A 27196-nucleotide genomic window follows, 5' to 3' on the forward strand; every position below is an offset into this window, starting at 1 on the left:
ATCAAATAATCCATAGCAGTAAGAGGGGGCAAAATCTAGGCTTTGTGCCGCTCTGTATGGCACAATGCCTCCCTGCTCCCCCAGATGGCAGTGACAGCCTTGTTAGATGCAGATGTCCATGCTTGGGTGGGCCAGCCAAAGGTCCACTCACACAGGGGTAGGAGTGGGAGCGCCGAGGGTGCCTGGGCACTTGAGGGTCTCAGTGCCTCCTGTTAGGAGGGCTGTTCAACGAGAGTACAGAATATACGGACCAGAGATCAACAGCTTCCGGGAGCGGGCCTTTGGCCGGCCCTATAGAGTGTAAGCTCCCTGAGGGCAGGGGTCTTTGTGGCCCAGGAACAGGAACAAAAGCACCAATGGATAAATAGCTTAATTCCTGCTTGTTGGGAGGCTCAATGGCCCACGTGGCCCTCGGGCTGGTTACTCCTGGGCTGCGGTGTTTCTGGGCCCACACAGTCCGTGGCAGGACGGGAAACCCCAGGGCTGGGCCTTCCGTTCACACCTTTCCCCCTCCCCCACCCGGGGTCTTCCCTGCGCCTGTAGGGGGCCGCCCCTCCCACCCTGCCCTTGCACGTGCATCTGCACGTGGCAGGCACTTCAGCGACGCTCCTAGTGGGCTCATTGAGGGACAAGGGCACCGGACGCTAGCCCAAGGTCACCGAGGTCACTGAGTACCTGGCTGCCGGAAACTCGGGGCACAGGCCCCAAAGGCCTAGTTCCAGGGCGCGGCCCCAGTGAGGCTTTCCCCGGGAGAGGGCTCGCGCCCCTTCCCCCTGTCCGCCCTCGCGGGCCTGGACCCAGCCCGAGGCTCCAGGGAGGTTTTCTTTCCTCCGAGCGCTGCGCCTTTAAGGCGGTGTGACGTCATCAGGCACGTGCGGCGGGAGGGCCCTGTTGCCAGGGAGCGGCGGCGGCCGGGGCGGGGCGGGGGCGGAGGGAGGTGGACGAGGCCGAGGCTGGGCGGCCGCCATTGCCCTTGCACGGAGCGGAGCGGAGCGCAGCGCCCGGGACCGACGCCGCCGCCGCCGCCGTCACTGCCACCATGGGCCAGTGCGGCATCACCTCCTCCAAGACCGTGCTGGTTTTCCTCAACCTCATCTTCTGGGTGAGCCGCGCCTGCAGGACCCGGGGGGTCGGAGAGCCCGGGGCCGGGGCCCCCCGCGGCGTGGGGGGAGCCGGGCCCGGGAGGTCGGCGAGGCCCGAGGCCCGGATCGCCGGGAGTGGGGGAGGGGAGGCGGCGCGCAGCGGGGGACCGGGGCCCCGAGGTTGGGGGCGGGGCGGAGCCGCCGGCCCGGGCTTTGATTAGCTCTTTACCCCAGGGGTCCTCTAGGTTACCCCTTGTCCTAGGCGAGTCCCGTTAATTCGCACCCCCCATCGGATAACCATCCCTCAGCCCTAGGCTAGTCCCACCGATTACTCCCTCCATTGTTTAGCCCCCCCAGCCCCGGGTGCATCCCACTGATTAACCCCACCCCCCATTGAGCAAACAGCCCATTGTCCTAGGCGGCTCCCCATAATTAGCACCCCTTATCGATGAGCAACGCCCTCCCTGGCAGGTACCGTTGATTAGCCCCCGACCCGTTCCGTTGATTAACCCCCTTCAGCCCCCGGTGGCCCTTGATTACGACCCCTTGATTAATCTTCCCCAAGTCCCGCTGATTAGTGATTAACCCGCCCTGAGGGTCCCCCCGGCAAACCCCCTCCCCCCCATTAATTAGCCGCCCTCAGCCTTAGATGCATCCCGGTAGTTAAAGCTCTCCCATTGACAGCCCTGTCCCAGGTGGTTCCCGCTGTTAAAGCCTCCCCTGGATTAACCGCCCCCAGCCCCAAGTGGACCTATTGCCCCCCATCCCTTGGATCAATCCCTCTACTCACCCCCCCCCCTCCGCCCCAGTAACCTTTCTATTGAACTTTCTCCTGGATCCTGTTTAACACTTCTACCCTTTACCCCCCACCAGAATCCTGTGGATTAAGACCCCCCTCACACATACCCTTTCTTGAGTAATGTCCCCATCCCCCCTCCCTGACTGATTTAGAATCAGGAAGTCAGGCCAGAAACCCGAGAGTCCCCCCGGGTGAAGAGGAAGCCTTCTTCCTCCTCTTCCTCCTTTTCCTCTTCCTCTTCTTCCTCCTCCTCCTGTCCCCCCCACCTCGGGCCCCCCAGGAAATCCATCTTGTCCCCAGCCTTGCTGTCCTTCCCGTAGGATCAGACCGCATCGGAGTCAAAGGCCCCACACATTGGCTCTTGGGCAAAGCAAAATGAAGGGTTTCTTGTGTCTGGAAACTGGGCACTGGTCCATTTGCCAAGCCCAGCTCCAGCTAGCTTAGAATCCATGAATCCATCTGAAGAGAGAAAGCTGAATAAGTGTGTGTTTTACTGATCTCTGTTAAAGCTTCCCCACAGAGAAATGGGGATTGAAGCTGGTGACTCACTTACCTGCAGAATGTTACAGTGTATTTGTGCTAGGGAGGAGCTTATGTTTACAGGGGAGTGGAGAAGAATCCTAGAACAAGAACCTCAGGACAGCTGTACTTATGTGGCTATCCCTTTGGAATTTCTGTTGCTTCTGTTTGGTTCTGGCCCAATCACCTTATGCCTGGACTGCTGGCATCATCCCAGCTCATCTCTAAGATTAGTCTAAACGGCTTTGATCTGTGTGTCCTGATTGTCTCTGGGATAAACAAAAGTCCAAATTCAAGGCCCTTAAAGATGAAAATTGCATTTTCTTCCAGCCTATTCCAGTTCCCAGTGATCACCATTCCTGGGTCTTTTGTAAGGCATACAGTCTGTATTATTTGTGGAGAGACAGCATGGTGCAGTGGACAGAGTTGGCTTAGAAGCCAGACCCCTGGGGGTCAGTCTTGCCTCAGACACACACACACACACACACACACACACACACACACACACACACACACACACACACACACACACACACACACACACACACTCTGGCTGTGTGACCCTGGGCAGGTCCCTTCTTGAAGCGCTGCAGCCCAGCCTCTGACAGGCATTGATAGAAGGAGTGTCCTCACACTTGAGTGAAACTACAGGTCTAGTCACTCTCCCCTAGGAAACTTGGCAAACCTCCAAGAACTCTCTGTTGTAACTAGTATTCCTCACTTCTCCTCAATGAGACCAGAAGCCCCCTGAGGGCAGGAGCTCTCTGGCGGACTCCTTGGACTCCTTTTGAGCACAGAGGGCAGCTCTAGCTGGGGGAAGATGCTCTAGCCTGTGTAGTTTAGACGTTATTACTGTGAGATATTTATAACAACTGTTGCCTTATTGTTTGAATGGAACTTTGATTTATTCTAAAAGTCAGGAAATTAACATTCTAAGTCTTGTTTACAGAAATTATTGGAAGAAACTTCAGTGTCAGCTTGCTTGATTGGGCCCTTCTGCCAGTGAAGAGCTGGTGCTGGATTTGACTTACCCTCTTGATGCTGCTCGTCTTGCCGAGTTTAGGCTCATCCTGCCGGAGGAGAAGCCGCCCTGAGCTGGATCAGGGGGATGGCACAGTCTTTAGGAGCTGTCGTTCAGAGGGTAGATAGAGAGTTGTTGTCTGAGCCTGAGAGCAGGCGATGTGATAGAAGTCAAGGTTAGTACATTAATTTAGGAAAGAGCCATTAGGTGTTGATAGGCCGGCATTGCAGTTACTGCCAACAAGATTTCTTTTCACCCCTTCAAAGGAGGCTTTGAGACTCTGTAGATTGCAATTGGAACATGGACATTTCTATTAATTTCTTTCCTATACTAATGTAAGCTAGCATGAATGTACATCCCCATGTCTGAGCTGCAATTAAATCAGTATTTTGTTTTCATATGGAACATTATGCATTTCTTGTCTATGGCAAATCAGAAGTTTTTCTGTATCTGGGTGATCGGTGGAGCCTGAGGCAGCTATTAGATGGGAACAGCAGATTGAGGATAGGCACTAAAGGTTAATTGCTCTGGTAATATCTTAAGCTACATCTTTTTGTATCTTAATATCCTGGTTCAGTTAAAAGTTGGTGGGGTGGTGTTTTTGTTTGTGAGCCCTGACTGTAGTACCCACCTGTGCCCATTGCGGGACACTGAATCTCAAGAAAGAAATAGTGACCAGTGAGTGCAAACGGAGTAAGGTACAGAGAAGGCACGGAAAATGGTGTAACATCCTTGGGGTGCCATGACAGCGCTGGGTGGGAGCTTTGTCATCTAAAGAGACACAAACTAAGAAGACAGACAAGAATGTTGGTAAAACAGTCAGGGCTGTGAGCTGAACCTCAGGATTCTGGAACCTGAGGGAGCCGCTCTTCCTGGATGCTTGAAGAACAAGCAACCATTTGAATGAATAGATCCATATTTTTATTCTAACCAAAGAGGCAGCCTGGGAAATGCTTAAATAAATTCATAGATGGTAATCATTCAATTTATGGAGGGTAGTTAAAGAGTTAAACTTGCAAGTTGTTGTAATTAGGCCCTTCTGCCACCCCCACCAGCACCCCCAGCCACTGGTGTCACTCTCAGAGGCCAGATGCTGTCCTGGACAGCCCATTGAGTTGGCCCTGCTGCTCTTAGTCAACTGTCAGTGAATTTTGCTTTCAGCCTCTTAATCACATGATTAAACTGAGTACTTGAGAAAGTCCTCTTTGTTCACACAGTTGACTCTTGCTTGTAATTATTCCTTCATACAACCTGTAAAGTTGGCTTTTCCATCTCTCAGCTAGTTCTTTGGAATGAATGCTTGCCCCTTGTCCCAGCGATCGGGGTGTGGGTGTGGGTGCAGCAGAAAATGTCCCTGCCCTTGAGTTTATAAGCTCAGCTCTGACGCATGGGAGCTTTGGGACTCTGGACTAGTCAGTCACTTTCCCTGTGGGCACCTCAGTTTCTTCAGTAAAACGTGTGACTGACCGTACTTCCATGATCTGCTTTATAATTCTTAAACTGCCATAGAATCAAGAGCTGCTATTAGAACCTGCTCTCAATTCAGGCTGAAGTTTTGTGACTGTAGGCTGAGTCACCTGTGGCTATAGGGTGGGGTCTTCTCTGCTATGCCTTGTAGCATAGAGGAGCCTAGAAGGCTCTGCCCAGGAAGCCTCAGATTCACCTGGCTGGAAAGGCTCCCTGTGTGGGGACCCACTCAGTGGCCTGTTGTCCCAGCAGCATCCTGGCTGCGTTACTGGCAGCCACAGCAGCCCAGAAGTTGTCCTGGGGGGGGGGGGGGGGGGGGGGGGGAGTATGTAGACCCGTAAAGTCACAGATCTTTGGAGTACTGAAGAAGGAGGGGAAGCTCACTGCAAGGCAGCCCTTTGGCTTGAGTCTAAGGGAAACATTAGGACTTCCCAGGACGGGTGCACACAGTCAGTTCTAACAAAACCCCCTTGGCAGCAAGTCTTAGGTACTTCACTAGTCTAGGCGATGGAGAATTGACCAGGAATCTTATACTAACTGGTGGAAAAATTGTCAAAACATTCTTCCTTACTTAGAATGAGTGTCAATCATTTTGCTTTTCCACAAAAAACTAAACAGTAAACGCTCAGCACTCCCTGCTGCCCCCACCAGCTTCACCTCTCCTGGAAAACAGCTGGGCAGAGCTTCAGGGCTGAGGACAGGAGCTCGGCCTCCAGGTCCGGGCCTAGCACCACCAGACTTAAGTGAGCTCTGCTTTCACAGCAATCACGGGGTGCAGTGCCTCAGGGTTGGCTTAAGGCTGTGCTATTGACTGCGATTTTCTTGTCTGATCATTTAGTCATTTTAGGAGAAAAAAAAATCCATACTGTTTCCCTCTCTCCTCCATTTCTGACCACTTCCTGCAAGGAGAATGTTTTTTTCCTTTTTCTTAACTTAGCACTTGTCATCCATTAGTATCCCCTACTTCAAGCAAGTGTGAAAGGTATAGATTTACAAAATTAAAAATTACAATTTGCTTTACGAAAGTATTATTGTGGGATTTGTTTAACTGGCAAATCTCCTTAGTGTCTTTATGATGATTCATTGGTTTTTGGCATTGGATTTATTTAGCCCTGAAATCACAGTCATCTACCTCAGGGCCTTCATTTTCCCAGTCAGGCCAAATGACTTCATACTATCTCTCTCTGCTAAGTGGCAGTTTGACGATTTGAACCCAGGTGTCCTGATTCAAAATCCAGTGCTTCTTCCCCTCAATTAAAAAAAAAAAGCAAGCACCTCATTTTGCATGGAATGTTTCAAGAACACCACGCCGGTTTAACATGAAGTATGTCTTCGCCTTGTCCTGCCTTTTTGGGGGGTGGCCATGTTGAGGCATCCTACTGCTGTTCTGGCTGAGACCTTTAACATTGAGAGGAGACTGCTTCTTATGAAAGGGGGCCTTTATCAGGGGGCTGGGTGGGCTTGGTGTAGAAGTTAATGCTTTCACTCTTCTCTTGCCCTCTGCTATATAACATATCTGAGGTTGTCTTGCTTTGAGAACCTCGTCATCTCTAGGTATGCTGTAGCCTTCTAATTTTAGGAATGTTGCTACACAGTAAAATTAAGCTTTCTGGTCCATCACAGAAAGTGAAGTGATAACCTCCAAATCTACTTTTCTGGAACAAGATAGGATCCAAAAAGGAGTTGTCACCTGATGTAAAAGTCCATTATGATCTGACTCAAAAAAAGTTTATCTTCACCGGTAATTGAATTGATTTATCTTTGAAGGTTACTGTCTTACTCATGCAGAATTTACCACACAAAAAAGGAAAGAGTAAGATCATGTAATAGCAACGTTTTTCTCCAGTTTGGAAAAATGCCCATTTTCATCATAGCTTTTTGATCTTGTCTTGCCAAAAAGAGAGAGAGGAGATTTGTAATTATGCATAGAAGAGATAGATATTCCACCTAATTCTTCAATAGTATCGTTTGGCAAATTAGACCTGACCCCCCCCCCATGACTAAATCCCAAATGAGCCATTTTTGAAAGAGAATACATATAATCCATTCTTGGCCATTTATATTATCTAACTTCAACTCCAAAGCACTCCTTTCACTCCTCTCTAATTGATTCTCTATCCCACAGCCTATAGAACTGTGTAAAAACCTTTTGTTCTCAAACCTCCTACACCCATGCCCTCCCTCTGCTGTTTCAGCCTGGGACCTCCAGCTCCTACGGCTCCAAATCCCCTGACATTCTCTCTTCCCTTTTCTCCTTTATTCCGGGCTCAGATAAAAAGATAGCTCTTCTTTGCTGAGGCTCATTTTGTACCCTAATCCTCCCATCCCAGTCTTCCAGCCAATTGCCCCCACATCATTCCCTTTTTTAAATCAGTTTTTCTCTAGCTGGTAGTTTGTTCCTTGTTGCCTACAAATGTGCCAGTCTCCCCATCTTAAAATCAAAACAAAAAACTTGATTCAGCTCTCCTCTCCTGCCGCCATCCTTTATGTCTAGTCCCTCTCACATCCAGACCTCTGCTCGTCATCCTCTCCACTTCTCTCGCTCACTTCTTCCCCTGATCTAATATGGCTTCTGACCTAATCATCCAAGTTACTATCGATCCCTTTCTTCCTTGCTAAATCGGTGGAATTTTCTCAGTCATTGGCCTTCTTAGCCTCCCCGTAGCATCTTCTGTCTGGGTTGTCATGACGCCGTTCTCCATTCTGTTTCTCTGCTTTCTTTGTTAGATCATTCATATCCTGCCCCTCAGTGGGTATAACCTGAGGCTCTAGTCTGGCCCTTCTCTTTGTTTGGTCTTGGTTGACACGGTTAGCTCCCGTGGATGACCCCCAGATCTCTGCATTCAACTTCAGTCCTACACAGCCAGCTGCTTGTTAGCCATTTCAAACTGGAAGGCCTTTAAGTATCCCACGCTCAACTTGTCCAAAGCAGAACTCATTAGCTTTCCTCTCTGTTGTGCAGGCAGCCACCATATAACCCTGAATCTGATTGGTGTTGGCTTTTTTTGTCTTTGTATTTCAGTGTTTTAAGTGTTTGATAAGTGTTGAGTGAATTGAATTGGATTTCCATTGAAGATTTTGGATAATAATATTTACTGAAGGGCAAAAGAACATATATGATCAGTAGAGGAGTTAGAGAGATACTTAGTTTATCTTTTAGAATCAAAGTTCCTTTAGAATGTATTTTTTAAAAATCTTTATGAATTTTGCAAAGCATGGCTGTGTGCATTCCTAGCTAAGCAGAACAAAAATGTCAGTACATAGATTTTATTTATCTCAGCCCAGTTTAAAATGGATCTGTCTGAAATAGAAGTTGTAATATATGGAAGCTTATTTTTTGATTCTGTCCAACAACACTCCCCCCCCCAAAAAACTCCCAACTTTTTCTACATAGGTACCTAATGCTTTTATTCTTCCCCATCTAATCAGAGCAGGAAAGGATCAGATACTCTTTTATAAACTTACTGTTTGATTACATTTGAATGGGAATGTGCATCTGTATGTCAAACAGAATTTTAATTTTAATCTCAAGTTGTGGAATGAAAAGCTTTGTCCCTTAAAAGAATTTTCGATGTACGTAAGCAGGTAGAGGGATTCATCTGGGATGAACTCTTGAGATCACATTTCCCATGAGCTCCCCACCCGCCCCCCAAGTCTTTGTATCCTGGAGCTAGAAGGGACATTGGTGATTGGGTGGTCCAACCCCTTGTGTTGGAGATGAGGAAGCTAAGAAAGAAGTAAGTGACTTGGCTGGGGTCACACAGGGGCAGAGAGCCTGGGTTCACACTTACATCCTTTGCTGCTAGCTACTTCCCAGGAGTTGTTGGGGTAGAAGAGCCTCTGTGCCCTGTTGGTTGTAGTTTTAGGGCCTCAAACCATCTGCATGTCTCCAGCATCCTTTTTCTTCCACTGCTCAGGTATTTTTTTTATTTTTATTTTTGGCATATTGGAAATGATTTTAGTTAATCTTTAATATTTCCATGCCATAACCCATCCCTTTGTCTTCTGCATTGCCTCTCCCTCTGAGAATGAGATGTCGGGTTTTTTTTGGCATGGCACTTGGGGTTAAGTGACTTGCCCAAGGTCACACAGCTAGTACATGTGTCAAGTGTCTGAGGTCAGATTTGAACTAGGTCCTCCTGACTCCAGGACCGGTGCTCTACTCACTGTGCCACCTAGCTGCCCCTGAGAATGAAATGTCTGATGGTGTTGTTGGCCTCTTTGGTACTAAAGGTATTTTTGTGTGTTTCTTGTGGTGTATTGAAAAGGTAGTCTGCTAGCTAGTACTTCTTACCTGCCATATGGTGGAACAGAATGTATTAAGAAACCTAAAGAGGCATCCTCCATAAGGCATTTCTTTTCTGATTTTTTTATTTAATATATTTAGTTTTCAGCATTGATTTTCACAGGAGTTTGAATTACAAATTTTTTCCCCATTTCTACCCTCCCCCCCACTCCAAGATGGTGTATATTCTGGTTGCCGTTCCCCACTCAACCCTCTCTTCTGTCACCCCACTCTCCCTTCATCCCCTTTTCCCTTCCTTTCTTGTAGCGCAAGATAAATTTCTGCGCCCCATCGCCTGTGTATCTTATTTTCTAGTTGCATGCAAAAACTTTTTTTTTTGTTTTTGAACATCTGTTTTTAAAACTTTGAGTTCCAAATTCTCTCCCCCCTCTTCCCTTCCCACCCACCCTCCCTAAGAAGTCAAGCAATTCAACATGGGCCACATGGGTATCATTATGTATAAGCCTTCCACAATACTCATGTTGTGAAAGATTAACTATATTTTGCTTCTTCCTAACCTATCCCCCTTTATTGAATTTTCTCCCTTGACCCTGTCCCTTTTTGAAAGTGTTTGTTTTTGATTACCTCCACCCCCATCTGCCCTCCCTTCTATTGTCCCCCTTTTTTTTTGTCTTCTTCCTTCTTCTTTCCTATGGGGTAAGATACCCAATTGAGTATGTATGGTATTCCCTCCTCAGGTCAAATCTGATGAGAGCAAGATTCACTCATTCCCCCTCACCTGACTTCTCTTCTCTTCCTACAGAACTGCTTTTTCTTGCCACTTTTATACTAGATAATTTACCCCATTCTGTCTCTCCCTATCTCCCTCTCTCAATATATTCCTCTCTCATCCCTTAATTTGATCTTATTTCTTTTAGATATCTTCCCTTCGTCTTCAACTCACCTTGTGCCCGCGCTTGCGCGCTCTCTCTCTCTCTCTCTCTCCCTCTCTCTCTATGTGTATATATATATATATACACACACACATACACATATATATATATACACATACATATATACATACATACACACTCACATATACATATATACATAAACATATGTGTGTGTGTATACATATATCCCCTTCAGCTACCCTAATACTGAGGTCTCATGAATCATACACATCTTTCCATGTAGGAATGTAAACAGTTCAACTTCAGTAAGTTCCTTGCAATTTCTTTTTCTTGTTCTTTTTTCTTGATTACCTTTTCATGCTTCTCTTGATTCTTGTGTTTGAAAGACAAATTTTCTATTCAGCTCTGGTCTTTTCACTGAGAAAGCTTGAAAGTCCTCTATTTTATTGAAAGTCCGTATTTTGCCTTGGAGCATGATACTCAGTTTTGCTGGGTAGGTGACTCTTAGTTTTAATCCTAGCTCCATTGACCTCCGGAATATCGTATTCCAAGCCCTTCGATCTCTTAATGTAGAAGCTGCCAGATCTTGGGTTATTCTGATTGGGTTTCCACAATACTCAAATTGTTTCTTTCTGGCTGCTTGCCATATTTTCTCCTTGACCTGGGAGCTCTAGAATTTGGTGACAATATTCCTAGGAGATTTCTTTTGGGATCTATTTGAGGAGGCGATCAATGGATTCTTTCAATTTCTATTTTGCCCCGTGGCTCTAGAATGTCATGGCACTTCTCCTTGATAATTTCTTGAAAGATGATATCAAGGCTCTTTTTTTGATCATGGCTCTCAGGTAGTCCAATAATTTTTAAATTATCTCTCCTGGGTCTATTTTCCAGGTCAGTGGTTTTTCCAATGAGATATTTCACATTGTCTTCCATTTTTTCATTCCTTTGGTTCTGTTTTAGAATATCTTGATTTCTCATCAAGTCCCTAGCTTCCACTTGCCCCAATCTAATTTTTAAGGTAGTATTTTCTTCAGTGGTCTTTTGGAGCTCCTTTTCCGTTTGTCTAATTCTGCCTTTCAAGGCATTCTTCTCCTCATTGGCTTTTTGGAGCTCTTTTGGCATTTGAGTTAGTCTATTTTTTAAGGTGTTGTTTACTCAGTATATTTTTCACTATTTTTTTTGGGTCTCCTTTAGCCAGTCATTGACTTGTTTTTCATGGTTTTCTTGCATCACTCTCATTTCTCTTCCCAATTTTTTCTCTACTTCTCTAACTTGCTTTTCCAAATCCTTTTTGAGCTCTTCCATGGCCTGAGACCAGTTCATGTTTTTATTGGAGGCTTTTGTTGTAGGCCCTTTGACTTTGTTGATTTCCTCTGGCTGTATGTTTTGGTCTTTGTCACCAAAGAAAGATTCCAGAATCTGAGACTGAATCTGGCTGCGTTTTTGCTGCCTGGCCATGTTCCCAGCCAACTTACTTGACCCTTGAGATTTTCAGCGGGGTATGACTGCTTGTAGAGTAAAGAGTTCTATGTTCCAAGCTTGGGGTGATGCGCCAGCTCTGCCACACCAGCACTGCTCCTTCCCCAAGAACCCCCAACCCGGACTGGACTTAGATCTTCAGCAGGCTCTTCACTACTGCTCTGATCTGCCACATAATTCCTCCCTCTAGGTGGGCCTGGGGCCAGAAGCAACTGCAGCTGTAGTTCTGTAGCTGCCCCACCTCCACTGCCCCAGGGGTGGTGGCCGAACTGCAAACTCCTTCCACTCCCCTCAGCTTTTCCCACTAACCTTCTCTGTTGTCTTTGGTGTTTGTGGGTTGAGAAGTCTGGTAACTGCCACAGCTCACTGATTCAGGGCTCTAGGGCATGCTCTGCCCAGCTCCTGGTCTGGTTGTCCTGCGCTGCCCCACGCTGGGCTCAGCTCCGCTCCCAGCTCTGTGTGGGATAGACCTTACCCAGAGACCATCCAGGCTGTCCTGGTCTAGTGCCCTGCTTCCCTCCACTATTTTGTGGGTTCTGCAGTTCTTCTCTGTTGTCTTTGGTGTTTGTGAGTTGAGAAGTCTAGCAACTGCTGCAGGTCACTGATTCAGGGCGCTAGGGCACACTCCGCCCGGCTCCTGGTCTGGTTGGTCCACAAAGAGCTCACCCAGCAACCATCCAGGCTGTCCTGGGCTGGAGCCCTGCTTCCCTCTGCTATTTTGTGGGTTCTGCAGTTTTAGAATTGGTTCAGAGCCATTTTTTATAGGTTTTTGAAGGGACTTGGCGGGGAGCTCATGCTAGTCCCTGCTTTCCAGCCGCCATCTTGGCTCCACCCCCTTTTCTAATTTTTTGATAGTTAGATTGGACAGTGCTGGAGCACCTGAGTTCAGATCTTAATTCTGCTTTTTACTACCTGTGTGACCTTAGACAAGTCACTTAAATTGTTCAGACTTTAGTTCCCTCTTCTGTAAAATCAGGGAATTGAATGAGATGATTTGAGGACTCTTCCAGCTCTAAATCTATGTGTGACCCTGTGATCTAAAGGAAGTATTTTCTGCCTTATGTATTTCCAAGTCATCTACCAGTAGATTAAGTGCTGTATGGCCTAGAGCATAATGATAGGTTGGGAAAATATCCTAATATGCCTCAAAAAGAGCAAATGGGGAAAGAGATCATCCTAACTTGGAATCCAGGCATGTTGCATGCTAGCAAGATATTTTAGGAAATTATTTGATTTGTTAAAACCTAATTGTGTGCACTCAATTCAGTTCTAGCAGGAAATGCATTCCAACCATGGCATTAAACATATTCTGAACAACTCACTAGGGAAAAAAAGCCATGTATTTCAGAATCTCTAGATCTGGCTAGCTGTATGATAGGGATTCCCAGCCCCCCAAACCAAACTTGAGTAACATCTCTCTACTTTGTGAAAACTATCTAATGGCTTGTGGCATGGTACTTGCTCAATCCGTGAGGACTCAGATCTTTTCCTCCTCAGTGACCTTTGCCATTGTCCTCTCATCAGTCCTTGACAAGGGGGGTTCATCCAGTGTGCATGGGGCCTTCCCCTAGTTCTTGTGACATTGCCTGGGCCCTGGGGGCGTATGTGAGGGGTTCATTGGTTATTCTCCACAAGACTGTCCCACCTCCTTTTCTTTTTTCAGTTTAATTTTATAAGGTGGTGTAATGGGTAGAGAGCTAGCCAGGAAGCCCTGGCTGTGTGACCCTCGACCAGACACTTATTAACTTTCAGTGTTCTAGGCAACACCCTAAAGTTGGAAGTTATCAAGAAGGCGCTGACTTGCACTGTGGAGGAAGTTGCCTCACCTAAGAGTATCCTATAGGATACCCACCAGAGGAAAGGAGGGGAATAAGCATTTACGTAGCACCTGTTGTATGCCAGGCACCGTGTTAAGCACTTGGCAGATGCTGCATTTGATCCTCACAAGAACCTCCAAGGTGTAGGTGCTGTTATTCCTATTTTACAGTTGAAGAAGCTGAGACAAACAGGTCAAGAGACTTGCCTAGGGTCCCACAGCTAGGAAGTGTTTGAGGCCAGATTGGAACTCCTGGACTCCAGACACAGTGCTCCAGGAACTATGGTAACGCATGCCTCCCACATCGAATTCCTGCCCTTGTCTTTCAAGTTTTGCATCACTCATTTCTGAATGTATTTCCCCCTCCTTTGCAAAATGAGCCATCTCTTATAACAAATAAAAATTTTAAATGAAGGAAAACAATTTAGCAAAATCATTCCACACCCAGAACCCCTGTCAGTGAAAGAGAAGAGAAAGGTGTATTTTCTCAGCTCTCCCTAGGATCAAATATGGTCATTTTAATTAAACAGTTTGCTTTCATTTTCTTGTTCTTTCCAAGTACATTGTTTTAATGATTTTTTATGGTTTCTCCCCCTAGTTCTGCTTATTACACTCTCCATCAATTTGTTTTCAGTTCTTAGTTACTACAAAAAGCATTGTGAATATTTCCATGTCTTTAACTTCCTAGGCTGGTAAATACCTGGCCACAGCGTCCTCTTGGTGAAAAAAGAGGTAGGGACTTTTCACTGACTCAGCAGGTTGCTTTCCAGTATGTATAACTGGGCCATTTCACACCTCTACCAACAATTTATGAGTGAGCCCCTCCAGCACTCAGTATGTCCATCGTGTGTCACTTGCTGCCACCTCCTGTTTGGTCATCCATTTCTCTGATAGTCTTTGTGCTGCATTTCCTGCACGTCATTAGGAATTTGTTGCTGCCCATTTGGGCCATTCTGCACCTTTCCATTTCCCTTTGGATGAGTCACAGTGTCAGTTTTTTGGTGACTAATAGTCCATGATTTGCAGCCGTATGACATCAGTGGAAAACTGGTATTAAAAAGATGAGTTTTTGTTTGAGGGATGGTTGAAAGTGCTACTCGGTTTGCCAAATGCACTATTGCACCTCTTCTTCCTTCTCTTCAGTTCTGGATCTGGCTCACTACTGTTGAAGACCATAGGAAAGAATGATCCAGAACACTGTTCATAAGAAGAGCGTATCAAACAACCCTGAGGTTTCACCTCACACCCAGCACATTGGTAAAGATGACAGAAGGAGTCAGCAGAGCCACCATACCATGACTGTTACAATGTGAATGAAAAGAACAACCATCACAAAACATTTGTAAATCAATTTTCAAATTACAAAGAACGAGTTAGGAGAAGATGTATACCTCTCCCCCTCTTTTCCAGGGTTAGAGGGTAAGAGTAGGGGTGGGGAGGAGGCTATGGTTGCGGGATGTGGCATATAATGGAATTTTCCCCTTACGTTTTAATTAGTTTTGCCTAATTTTTTTCTTCCACTTTTTCTTTTTAAAAAAACTCTTCATATAAGGGATGACTCTCTGAGAGGGAAAGGCCACAAAGGGGAAATCCAAGCATTGTAAAAACATAAGATAGCAATAAAAATCAATTTTTAAAATCTTTAAAAAATAGTGAGTGATTGCAAACGGAAGATGACCAATTTCTGGAAACAAGGTTTGAGTTCAGAGTTGTGAAAAAATTTAAAAATATTGCCCCTTCCAATCTTTACTTGAACATAATGGTAAGAACAGCTTGTTCACCAAGCTATTTAACAATAGAATGACTTTCTTGTCCATAATCTCCTTGAAGGGTACTTTTGAAAGGATAATATTCACTGAAGGATTTGAAATTGTGTTAGAACAAATCATCAGAAAACATCTGAAGGCTGAGTCAAATCCAGTCCAGGCTCTAGTCCAGAGTGCTAAGAGGAATAAAATGTGGGAGATTGGGAAAAGGTGCTGGAGATACTCTAGATTGAAGGGGTGCTCACTTGGCCCTGGTATTTAAAGACAGATTTGAGATTTATTCATTTTAAAGGAGTAATAATGAGTCCACCAAATCATAGTTAAGAATATTTTTAGTTTTCAAGAGCAGGGTTGAGATCTTTTGGATTTGTTCTTCATACAGAACATGTGATATATGGGAGCTTTGTACTCGGTAAAGGTATCTGATCTGCTCAGTCTTGAGCGGCTGCTGCCGCAGAACAGCAGGATCAAAATGAAACCTATAAATAGGCATGCTAGAGAATGACTAGTGGAAATTTTATTTTTAGAAAAGGTTGGTAATTTAGGACCAAAGAAGATAGAGAGAGCACTACAAAATGTAAAGTAGATTATGTTAAATTAAAAAAGGTTTTGCACAAACAAAACTAATGCAGCCAAAATTATAAGAAAAGCAGAAAACTGGGAGGGAAATTTTGCAACAGATATCTCTGATAAAAGCCTCATTTTTCAGATACGTAGAGAATTGAGTCAGATTCATAAAAATACAAGTCATTCCCCAATTGATAAATAGTCAAAGAATATGAACAGGTAGTTTTCAGACAAAGAAATCAAAGCTATCTATAGTCATGAAAAAAATGTTCCAAATCATGATTGATCAGAGAATTGCAAATTTTAAAAAAATTGTGGTGCCACGTCACACCTATTAGAGTGGCTAATGTGACAAAAAAGGAAAATCTTGAATGTTGGAGAGGATGTGGGAAAACTGAGACACTGATGCATCGTTGATAGAGTTATGAACTAATCCAACCATTCTGGAGAATAATTTAGAACTATTCCCAAAGGGCTATAAAACTGTATATCCCCTTCGATCTAGCAATACCATTGCTGGGTCTATATCCTAGAGACATCCTAAAAAAGGACTTATTTGTACAAAAATATTTATAGCAGCTCTTTTTGTGGTGACTAAGAATTGGAAATCTAAGGGATGCCCGTTAACTGGGGAATGGCTAAATGAGCTGTGATATGATTGTAATGGAATACTATTGTGGTGTAAGAAAGGTCAAGCAGGATAATTTCAGATAAACCTGGAAAGACTTACATGAACTGATGCGTGATAGTGGAGTGAGCAGACCAGGAGAACGTTGTACACAGTAACAACAGTATTGTACCATGAAGAATTGTGAATGACTTAGCTACTCTCAGCAATACAGTGATCCAAGACGTCCCGAAGCATACTATCCACCTCAAGAGAAAGAAACGATATTGATTGAATATGGGCTGAAGCATGCTATTTTTCACTTTTTCTCTTTTATTTGAGTCTTCTTGCACAGTTGCACCTGTGTAACCAATATCTGATTGCTTACCATCTGGGGAGGGAAGGGACGGAGAGAATTTGGAACCGAAGACTTTAAATATTGGGGGGGGGGGAGGTTGGGAGTGATTTTCCATATACTTAAAGTCTCAGCATGGGTGTAAGGATTATTTGTTCTTCAGAATCTTAGGCAAAGAGGTGTTTCTTAGACTATAAATTAATGTGACTGTAATTAGTAGAGTTAAGATCAACGTTTAGTATCTGATGCCAAAGTGAATTTTGAGCCCTGGGTACAGTTGTAAATCTGATAATTTGAGTAGCAATCCTACCTCCTTCCTTCTGGGTGCCCCCTTCTTCAATCTCTCCAACCACTTTCCTTGGCCGAGGCCCCTCTCCTATGTCCCTTCTTCTTAGATGATTGTCAGCTAGCTGTCACTACCCCCAGGAGTATTTACTTTGTCTTTTCCCACCCCCATAGATGAAGATGTGTGGCGATTTATTCCTGAACAATAATGCCAAGTAGGGTTGGTGTGGCCGTACTGTTGGAATCAAACTAATTTCTTTGTTTTATCCACGGTAATTTCAGACATCTTGACTCAAACAGAAGGCATGTATATGTACCTGAAAGTTACAGTTTATAGCAAGGCTACTATTACGTCTTCCTGATGATGACATGACAGTTGTCAAAGGCTCCAGGCAAGGCTTTGAGTATAAACCCTTTGTTATCTGTTATCTGAGGTACACCTTAGCTCACTAATATTGGACACGCTCGTCACAAGCTTGACCATGGAGTGGATTTTTTGGCCAAAGCTTCTCTTGAAGATCACCTAATTGGCCCCAAAGTGACATATTTTGTGGATCCTTCATGTCCTTACTACTGTTCCATGAGCCTCCTTCTTAAGCACATTAGTGGTTTGGACTCTGAGCATTGCCACAATAACTAGTTTATTCCTTTCAAAGAAACTAAAACTCATCAGCATCCCTCCCAGTCCCCACCAGTTTCTAAACAGGTGCCCCCGGAAAAGCTTTGTGTGGGAGCATGGTATCTGACTCAGAAAACAGTATGGGCACATAAATTTTGTCTAGCAGAGGGAGAAGAGTGCATAGGGCCAGGATTCTGGGGAGAAGTCCCTTCTTAGGGTCTAGACTGTGTGAAGGAGGAAGAGAAGCAGAAATTGTTTAATTCCTTCCCAAGGTGGAAAGTTAAGGTCATCCTCACCCACCCTTCTTGTCTCTCCCCACTTAGCTTGGAAAGTTCTAAGTCAGTACTTAAGGCTCCCAGTGCCGTCTTTGAGTGAAGACATAAAAGTCAGTTTGCTTCTTCCAAGCCTTTCATACAGCTTTCCATCCTTTCTCTCTCCCTTGCCCTCTTCACCTTAATAGCCATCTCCATGACTGCTTGTTTGGATAAAGCCCCAAACTTTAAACAAATCCCAGCCTTATCCATGGATACTCATGAAAAGAATTTTAGGATGATTTGGTTTGGGCCATTTTAATAGCTTGCAGTACTCACTGATAGGTACAGTGTAATTCACAAGCTCAGAAACCATGTTTGTTACAGAGCACTAATTTTGTAAGTCGCATGCCAATTTTTTTCAAGGAAGAAAAGGAATTGGTCACGTTCCGTGTTTTCCACTTATTTATAATTCAATTTATATAAACTCAGATCTACGCATATGTAGTTGAAGGGTATTGGTTGTGTCTCTAGGATTACTGCTAATGAGTTGCCCCTTGGAATGAATGGCTAAAATAGAGCTCTCGTGTGCTCCCAACTCGGCCAAGATAAATTGGGTTTTCACTAGTTTGCAGCCTGGGCAAAGAACTATTTTACATTCTATTAAAAGGATAGACAGTTTTACAAATGGTATCTGATATCAGCCTGCTTTTTCACTCTCTCCCTGTCTGGTGGCATCTGCTGCTGTTGGCTTGGTTCTCTGCCACTGCTTAGAAATCTATTTCTGACAAGTGCCTTAAGCTGGGTACAGGGTGACATCACTGGAAGCCATTCACTTGCCTCATTACCAGGCAACACTTAACAATGTAATTCCCATGTTACAAGAATCCCTTCAGGCTCATCACTCTTAATTTCATGTCTTAAATGTAAATAACCAGAACTCTTTTGTGTACTACACTGAAAATCAGCTGCTATTTAACTTACCAAGGTTCTTTGTCATTTGCATGTTTTCAACCCACAATTTTTTTTTCTGTAGACCAAAATAACACATTTGTCAGTTCTGGGTATGCAAATGTCGTTTTCTTTTACTTAAGATTTGCATGTATGCCTTCCTTTTTCTAAAGGCTTATGGTAACTTTTTTAAAGGTTTTGTAAACCTGATGAAACACCAAAAAGTGGGCTAGCACCTAGCACAAAGCTTTGCACATAGAAAGTGCCTAGCGACTTTATTGGACAACAGAGTGAACTACGAGGGGAGATTATGGAATCTTTGTCCCTTGAATATCTTCAAAGAGAAACTTCGCTGAAGCCTTTCTAGACATATGGCTGCCTTTTGCCTACTTGGAGAACAGGGACTGGATCAGATGAGCTCTTCAGGCCCTTTTAGGTCCATCATTATATTCTTTTCCTAAAAACTATTGTTTCTTTTATGATTTAAAGTAGCATATAATGATTTCAAATTTTACTTTTTAAAGAAAACAGGATGTAATTCATTGCCCAGGCTTAGTGGTGCATTCTTGTAGTCTTTGCTGGTAGGAAGGGCGAGTCTGGTAGATTGCTTAAATTGTAGGAGCTCTGAGCTGAAGTTGGGCTAATGTCGATTAATTGGCTATCCTCACTAAGTCCAGGGCCAGCCTGAGAAAGAAGGCCACTTAACTTATTTATGGCTGTAAACCACCCAGTTCAGTAAACCAGAGCAGGTTAAAAGCTTCTGTCCTGACCAGTATTGGCTGCTAAACTTCTTGCCTGGGTGAGATGGTCTCCAAAATAAAGAAATCATGGGCTGATCTGTATGATGAAAGAGTAACAAAACATCTTGTGTGTGTGTAGTAGCTGTTTGCTCAGTGTCAGAAGTGAAAATAGAGAAAATAAGCAGAAGAGGAGGAAACGTCAAGTACAGTAAAGTTTCATCGATTCATATTTCATTCAAAAATTTGTAAATAGTGCCTAGGCTGGGCTGAAATTTACCTTTAGCTTTGTACTCTTTATTAAAAAAGGGTTTGGTCAGGGGCAGCTAGGTGGCGCAGTCAGTAAGAGCACCGGCCCTGGAGTCAGGAGGACCTGAGTTCAAATCCGGCCTCAGACACTTGACACATGTACTAGCTGTGTGACCTTGGGCAAGTCACTTAACCCCAACTGCCCTGCCAAAAAGCAAAAAAAAAAAAAAAAAAAAAAAAAAAGGGGTTTGGTAAGCAAATTATAATGTAAGCAAAATTGCAGGCTCTTCATTCTGTTTAAGCAAGCAATCTTCTGTGACAACTTTTAAGTGTCCTATGAAATTGGATGCTGGTAATTTTAAGGGTTAACTTCAATAAAAGGATTTCCACCTAAGACTTTTAATGTTCTCTTGAAATAGATAAAACTTTAACCACCCTATAATCCAGACTTTTGTACTAATTGAGACACACCCTCAAGTTATCTGAATGAGTAACCACATGTACATGTTTGTATACATATATTTTTTTCTACATGCATATATATGTTTTCCATATTACATATACATAAGTAATGTGTATTTGCTATACTGTATACATACACGTATATGGATCCATGCAGAAATTTTGCCCTCAGGGTTTGTTTGGCCAGTGTCTTTATTCTACAGTCTCTGGGTTCATTATACAGTCTCCCACTGCCTCTGGTTGAGCTCAGCATCCTGTGGAGGGCTGAAGATGCAGAGATGAAATGAGGAAACTCCTGAGCCCACAGAGGATCTGACTTGGTAGGAGGTGTTAGAACTAGGAGTTCCTTGGGCTCCAGGAGCTTTTAACCAACCTGCCAAGGAACATAGACTATGCAGAGGGGAATAATGTGAAAGAAGACTGGTCCAGTAGGTTGTAGCCAGATTGGAGGGCCCCAGTTTGTGTTTTCTTACAGGAAATAGGGAGCCACTGAAAATTGTTGGAGCATGGGAGTTAGGTGGTCAGTTATGTGCCTTAGGAAGTTATTTTTGGCAACTGTGTGGGGTGATGGAAATAGTATTGAAATTGGAATCAGGAGACCTGTGTTCAAATCCTGCCTCTTCTGATGGTTTTCTGTTGGTCTCAGTTTCCTCATGGGTAAAGTGATTGGTCTAGAGCCTCTTCCAGCTCTCAGGTTTATGGTCCATTGAAGGATGAATCTGAGGAAGAAGAAATTGATGTGGGAGCCATGGTGTGGTAGCAAGTGCTGAATTTGGAAGCAGAGGACCCAGGTTCAAATCCTGATTTTAATACTCCCACCAAGTCTGATCCCCTGTTGGTGTATGTGTCTTCTCATCTGTGATTTGAGGGACTAGATCACCCCATAAAGATCCCTTAGAGCTTTAGATCTCAGGGTATAAGGCTCATAGGTTTTGAAGAGATCTTAAAGCTCATCTTGTCCAACCCTTTCGTTTTGCAGAGTACTAGGTCAAAGGCACTTTTAATAGTCCAGAAGGTGGTTGTCAGTGGAGAGAAAGGGACCAATGTAAAAAATATGCAAGGAGAATCTATGAGTTTGGGCCACCAGTTTGATTCTTTGTGTCCCTCAACCCCACGTCTGAAAATGTCTTGGAGGAGGAGAGGCAGGCTTAGCTGGGAACAATTATGAGTTCAGTTTTAGGCATGTTGAGTTTGAAGACCTGATAGGAAACCAGCTAGAGAGAGCCCATAGGCAGTTGGAAAGGAGGGACAGAAGTCCAGAAGAGATAGTGAGACTCAAATTTTGGAGCTATCTGCGCAGAGGAGGTGATTGGACCTCTGGGAGAGAATACGGTCACCAAGGGGCAGTGCAGAAGAGGAGGAAGTAAAATAGCCTTGGGGGACAGGGCCGCCCACATTTAGGATTTGGGAGGATACTAAACCCTCAGAAGATCCTGGGAAGGAGCTGTCAGACAGGTAGGAGAACCAAAAGAGCTAAACAAATTTCCTAAGTCCCAAAATAGAGTCGAAATCAGGTCATCTGAAACACTTGGTTATGTCCTGCTATACTCAAGCAAGTGTTATCTGCCCTGATAGCTTAGAATAGCTGCTAAACGTGAGTCTGGAAGTCAAAAATAGGTTCTCCTAGCCACCTTCACTTCCTTCTTTCTCCTGTGCATGTGTGTGATTTCTGAAGCCTTGAAGTACCATATTGCAGGGGGATAAAGGCAAAGCTCCAGAGCTGCCAAGTTCTGGTTGCTGTGGGAACCAAAGCTGTGAATTGCTTAACTCCTACACTTAATTTCAGGAGCAGAGTGCTAATGAGCATGTAATCAGTGGTATTTCAAGGATCTCCAAGCATTTAATCCAAAGCCGCTCTCCTACCCTGAGCTCTGTAGTCAAGGACGTCTGGTGAGGACAGTCAGTAAATTGCTTATCCTGATAGAAGGCATAGCTCAAGGACTTCTGCCAGCGTGCTACTCAGGCTGATTCCTCTGTCTCTCTGAGCTAGCTCATCATCTTAGGACAGGCCTAATTGCTAGAAGCACAGTAAGTAGTTATGTGTGTAAGCGGTCAAGTCCTGGCTGGGCCACATAGTAGCTTTGTCATTTTATGCCTCTTAAACCACCGAGCCTCACTTTCTTCATTTGTAAAATGAGACCTACTGATGCTATCAGTGCTTCTAGGGTAAAGGATCCTAACTAACAGCCATTCCATATGTAGAGGCAGTCAGGGATTCAGTAGGCCACACAAGGCAGGCCCATCTCCAGTCTTCCTGATCTATATCTTGCCACTGGACTCAGATGGCTCTGGAGAAGAAAGTAAGGCTGGTGACTTGGCACAGCCCTCCCTCACTTAAATCCAATCCACTTGCAAGTCATGGTCATGATGTCATGGTCCTCTTCAAGAACAAAGGACAAATGACAACAGGCCACACAAGGTCTCCTGATCACCTCTGAACAAACTATGCCTAAGAAGATGGCCCAGCTTGGGCAGAGGAGACATTGGATGAGCAGAAAATGAAGAGACCAGGGAGGACCAGAAGGAGGTGGTCAGAGGAAGGTGGCAGCTAGACCAGATGGCTTTCTCAGAATCCTTTCCAGCTTCAGAAGCGAAAAATCCATCCTGTTCATGAGCAAGTCATGTAATTTCTTAATTTTGCAAATGGAATTTTTTTTAACATTTCCTTAGCCCAAGAACCTGAGACTAATTCTGATAGAATGAGACAAAAAAGGAATGTTACCCAGGAGGAAATGGGCAGAATCCCAACTCTGTCCAAGCTGAGACTTGTTTACACTTTGCACTGAAATGGTCTGAGTCTAGAGGAGCACCACATCTAGGTATGCAGTTTTAAAAGAATGGTGCAATTAGTCCTCCTTCCTGTGAGATTCTTGGTGTTCTGCAAATTAGCCTAAATGTTACAGCACTGTGTGTAACACTGCATTAGCTCATTCACACATAGTGAGATTGGCCTGGCACACTGGAGTAGCAAGAGTGTTCACACTTCTTTCCTGGCTCTGTCTTTCCCCAGAGTCCTTTAAAACTGGATTAAGCATCTCAGAACAGGCTGACATGCATTCTCTCAGTGGTATACAACCTATATTCCAGTTGTGGAATTTCAAAGAGCAGATCACTGATATGAAAGTTTGGGAATGATGTTTAGTCTTGTGCTCACCTTGGCGCCTCTAACCAGCAACTCTTTCCTAGTTTGTGATACAATGGACGGAGCCCTGGACCTTGGGTCAGGAAGACCCGAGTTCAGTCTGGCCTCAGATACTAGCTTTGTGACCCTGCACAAGTCACTTAACCTTTATTTGCCTCAGTTTCCTCAGCTGTAAAATGGGGCTGATTAATGCACCTACTTGTGGGGTTGTTGTGAGGATCAAATGAGAGAGTATTTGTAGGTTGCTTTGTACAATGCCTGGCACATAGGAGGTACTATATAAATGCTTATTCCCTTCACTTCTCCTTAAGGAACTTGGATAATGTTTTTCATTTTGTAGCCTTAGTACCTAGCAACGAGATTCACATGTACCAAGTCCTTGATAAATGTTTATTTATTGTTGTATAATTAGTTGTCTGCAGACATGTCTCATTTTCCTTTAAGGTCCATGAGGGCGGGGAGATTACTTGCTTTTAAAGGGTTTGTGGAATTTGAATCTGTTCCTCTGCTCCTGTACCATGTCTCAACCTGAGTAGAACATCAAACATTTGGGCTTTGGGGTTATGGTTCCCTATCTAAAGGAGGAGGGCAAACAGGATGGTGAACAGCCTCAATTGAAGCATTGTTACCCAAAGATAGACTGGAGGGATGTGGGGTGACAGTTGGCAGTGTTCCGCTGCTTGAAGGGATGACATGTAGGAGAGAGGAGAATTTTTCCACTTGGCCCAGAGGTTGGAAGTTCCAGAAAAACTGCCCAACGACTAGAGGCATTTCAGAGGGCCACTTTGGGGAGCTAGAGGAGAAGTTTAGCAGGTGCTTCTGTGTGCTGGGCCCTTTGTTAAAAACTCTGTGGGTAGGATACAAGGCAACGAGGCAGCCCTTGCCTTAAAGGAGTTTACATTGTACTCGGGGAACATAATCCATAAAGAGGAGGGTATGGCACTACCCCTGCATGAGGCTGGCCAGGAAGAAAGCATGGCCTCTGGATGGTTTGATTTGAACTGTTTTAGCTACTTAAGTTCAAGCTTCACACAGGGAGGAGCAGCAAGGAGATGGGCATAGAGGTTTGGAAATAGTGGTCAACTTAGGAGAACTTGAGAAAAATGTGGGAGAACACGTATGAGCTGATGCCTCATCAAATCATAGCTTTAGTGTTGGAAGGGGCATGAGGTCATTGTGTAAACAGATCCAGGAGAACAGGATGCCCAGTGACTACGATAATATCACTGAAAAGAAAGCAGACTGAATGATTGTAGGGACAAGGGAACAAAGTGTTGTATACGCTATCAGGCTCAGTTGTTCGATCGGCTTTTTTGCTTAACTGTTCTTTATTATAGAGGCTTCATTTCTGGGAATGAAGGGTCTCTAAAATGCAATGGAAAAACAAAAGATGTATGTAGTTATGTAAAAAGAATAAAATTATCCATTTTGTTTTCAGAATACTTTTCTTACCTAATAATTGGAGTCAACAGTCGGTTGGTTAGCCTCACTAATCTATGTGTAACAGAGAAATTAATCATGAAATCATAGCTTACCAACTAATGAGAAGAATGTTGCTGGGGGAGGGGGAGAGAGGATTTTTGCCAATTTGTTCATTTTGTTTCCTGCAGGCAGCAGCAGGCATCTTGTGCTATGTGGGAGCCTATGTCTTCATCACTTATGATGACTATGATCATTTCTTTGAAGACGTGTACACACTCATCCCTGCTGTTGTGATTATAGCCGTAGGAACCCTCCTTTTCATTATTGGACTAATTGGATGCTGTGCCACCATCCGAGAAAGCCGCTGTGGACTTGCCACAGTAAGTTAGCATCTCACTGACGCCATGGCATCAGAATGCGTGTCCCTGCTTGATTTCTTGGGCTTTTCCCCACAACTCATGCAGCTTCCCTGGGTTTCTTAGTGTGGATCCTCAGAAACTGTCTCCATATTTCACTTCGAAACTAGATGACTTTTTTTATTGAGGGAATTGGGTTTATGCTTTTAAGTTTGTGTACTGAATTTCCTCTCAATTTTTTCCTTGCAGTTTGTGATCATTCTGCTGTTGGTTTTTATCACAGAGGTTGTCGTCGTGGTTTTGGGATATGTTTACCGAGCAAAGGTATGAATTTTAATTTTGTCATCTGTCTTCAGTTTGTGGTAGGCCCTAAATTTGAAGAATGTTTTAGGAGTCATTTATATTCAACTAGAAACATCATTCACTTCAAATGATAGTAAAAATGTTTGCCTTTAAAAACTACGCACTGTTTAATTTCAGCTACTCTCTTAAAATTCCTCAACTCCAACAGTGATCAGAAATTCTTCATCCAGCAAGGTTTCCTTTAGCCCTGTGATGTGTGAGAACACATTAGCAATTCTGCTCCAGTTTTAGGATTTTGAAAGTGGCATCACAGAAGTTAGAATGCAGATCGGCTTGGGATGAGCCCTTGACACTCCTTCCAAAAAGCCATCTGTACCACTGGGCTTGGCCTGCCGAACCTGACACGGGGCTCTGCTGCCAGAAAGGAAAGGAGGAGAGAAGTTGTCAACAATGACTGGAATTTTATGAGAAAGTTACTGTGGTTTCATAGAGATGAAGGTGGCCTTTGACTTTTAAATAATCACATAGATACGGAAATAAATTATGTGTGAACATGAAAAGATAAAACCATTTTTGCATTTCTATGTAATTTTAGTTAAAAAAAATGCTTGCGCTAACATTGGAACGATAAAGCTGTCAGATTTGATTTTATTCTGCAGTAGAGATGGGCAGCATATTATACGTGTGTGATTTCTGTTTGAACTGTTACTCCCTGCTTTATAGACCACCTGCTTCCTTTCTTCTCCCCTCCCCCCACTTTCTTTCCATCTTCCCTAATTTTATGCCGCCAGCGTCACAGGTAACACTAAAGGCTAATGGCTTGGGTTTGCTTCCCCTGGCTAGATAATATTAGTTGTAATATAAGTTTAGAAACAGTGATGAGAGGGCATCATCAGACTCCTGTGGTAACGCCTTCGTTATTGATTTAAATCTATATTGTGAAATGTCTTTTACTATTAAAATCTGCTGATGTGGTAGAAAAGGAAGAACTGCCCTGCGGTAAATAAAGACAGAGGCAGTCCTAACACTGGGATTATTCTAGTCTTGGGACAGTCGGTTTGTTCCCTACCCACTGATCTGTCACAATCCTATCACATCAGTCTGAATGCAGCTGTTGACAGCTTATTTTCCATGTTAATAACATGGAAACAGAAGGTAACTGGTCTGCATGGAGTCTGGAAGAAAGAGTGTCAAAGAGGGAGAATCTGTGTTCCAGTACATTGGGGAGGAATGGGTTACTTGAAGTTATCAGCACTAACATAATCCTTCCTGGATTTTGACCCTTTGACCAACAAGCAACATCCATCTGGTATGGTAGGAGTGGCCCTGTTTTATGTAGATTGGGCAGGTTTCCCTTTAAGAGGGGGTGGGGGTGGGGGAGGGAGCAGGGAGGCCGTTCTCTTTGGCATCTTTGGCCTCTTGGGGACTGGTATCCAAAGCTTTAGCTGAATTCTCATTGCTCTGCAGAAGCACCTGCTGTTTTATCTCAGTTGCTAGCCTTTTGTGTGCCCTTTCATATTAGTAAAGGCATTCTTTATTGCATTTATGGTCTCTGGGCATTTCATTGCATTTTAACTGGAAGCTTAAGTCCCTGGACTGGCCTAAGTTTGACCTGACCCAGAATATCTGGTTTTCTAAGCAAACTTTCTGCTTGGCAGTTACCCTTTTCTTTGTAAATTAGTAATTGGCTTTCTAGTTTATCAGTCAGATTGTTGGTAATTGGGTTAGCATAAGGTGGTTTCCCCAGAGCCCTAGAAGTGGACTGATAAAAGGCAAGTTCCTAGCCTTTCGCCCCCTGCCCC

General features: G+C 44.2%; 1 protein-coding gene across 1 annotated transcript in view; it reads left to right on the forward strand.

Annotated features, from left to right (window-relative positions):
- The first annotated feature begins 915 nt into the window (after nt 1-915).
- The window catches only part of TSPAN3 (tetraspanin 3), a 38161-nt gene continuing 11880 nt past the window's right edge, over nt 916-27196 (forward strand). Inside the window, exons 1-3 of the mRNA XM_036736422.1 lie at nt 916-1102; nt 24924-25115; nt 25341-25415. Of these exons, the coding sequence (XP_036592317.1) occupies nt 1040-1102; nt 24924-25115; nt 25341-25415 (330 nt within the window). The 5' untranslated portion in view covers nt 916-1039. The remainder of the gene's footprint in view (nt 1103-24923; nt 25116-25340; nt 25416-27196) is intronic.

The sequence above is a fragment of the Trichosurus vulpecula genome, chromosome 8, assembly GCF_011100635.1.
Source record: "Trichosurus vulpecula isolate mTriVul1 chromosome 8, mTriVul1.pri, whole genome shotgun sequence".
NCBI lineage: Eukaryota > Metazoa > Chordata > Mammalia > Diprotodontia > Phalangeridae > Trichosurus > Trichosurus vulpecula.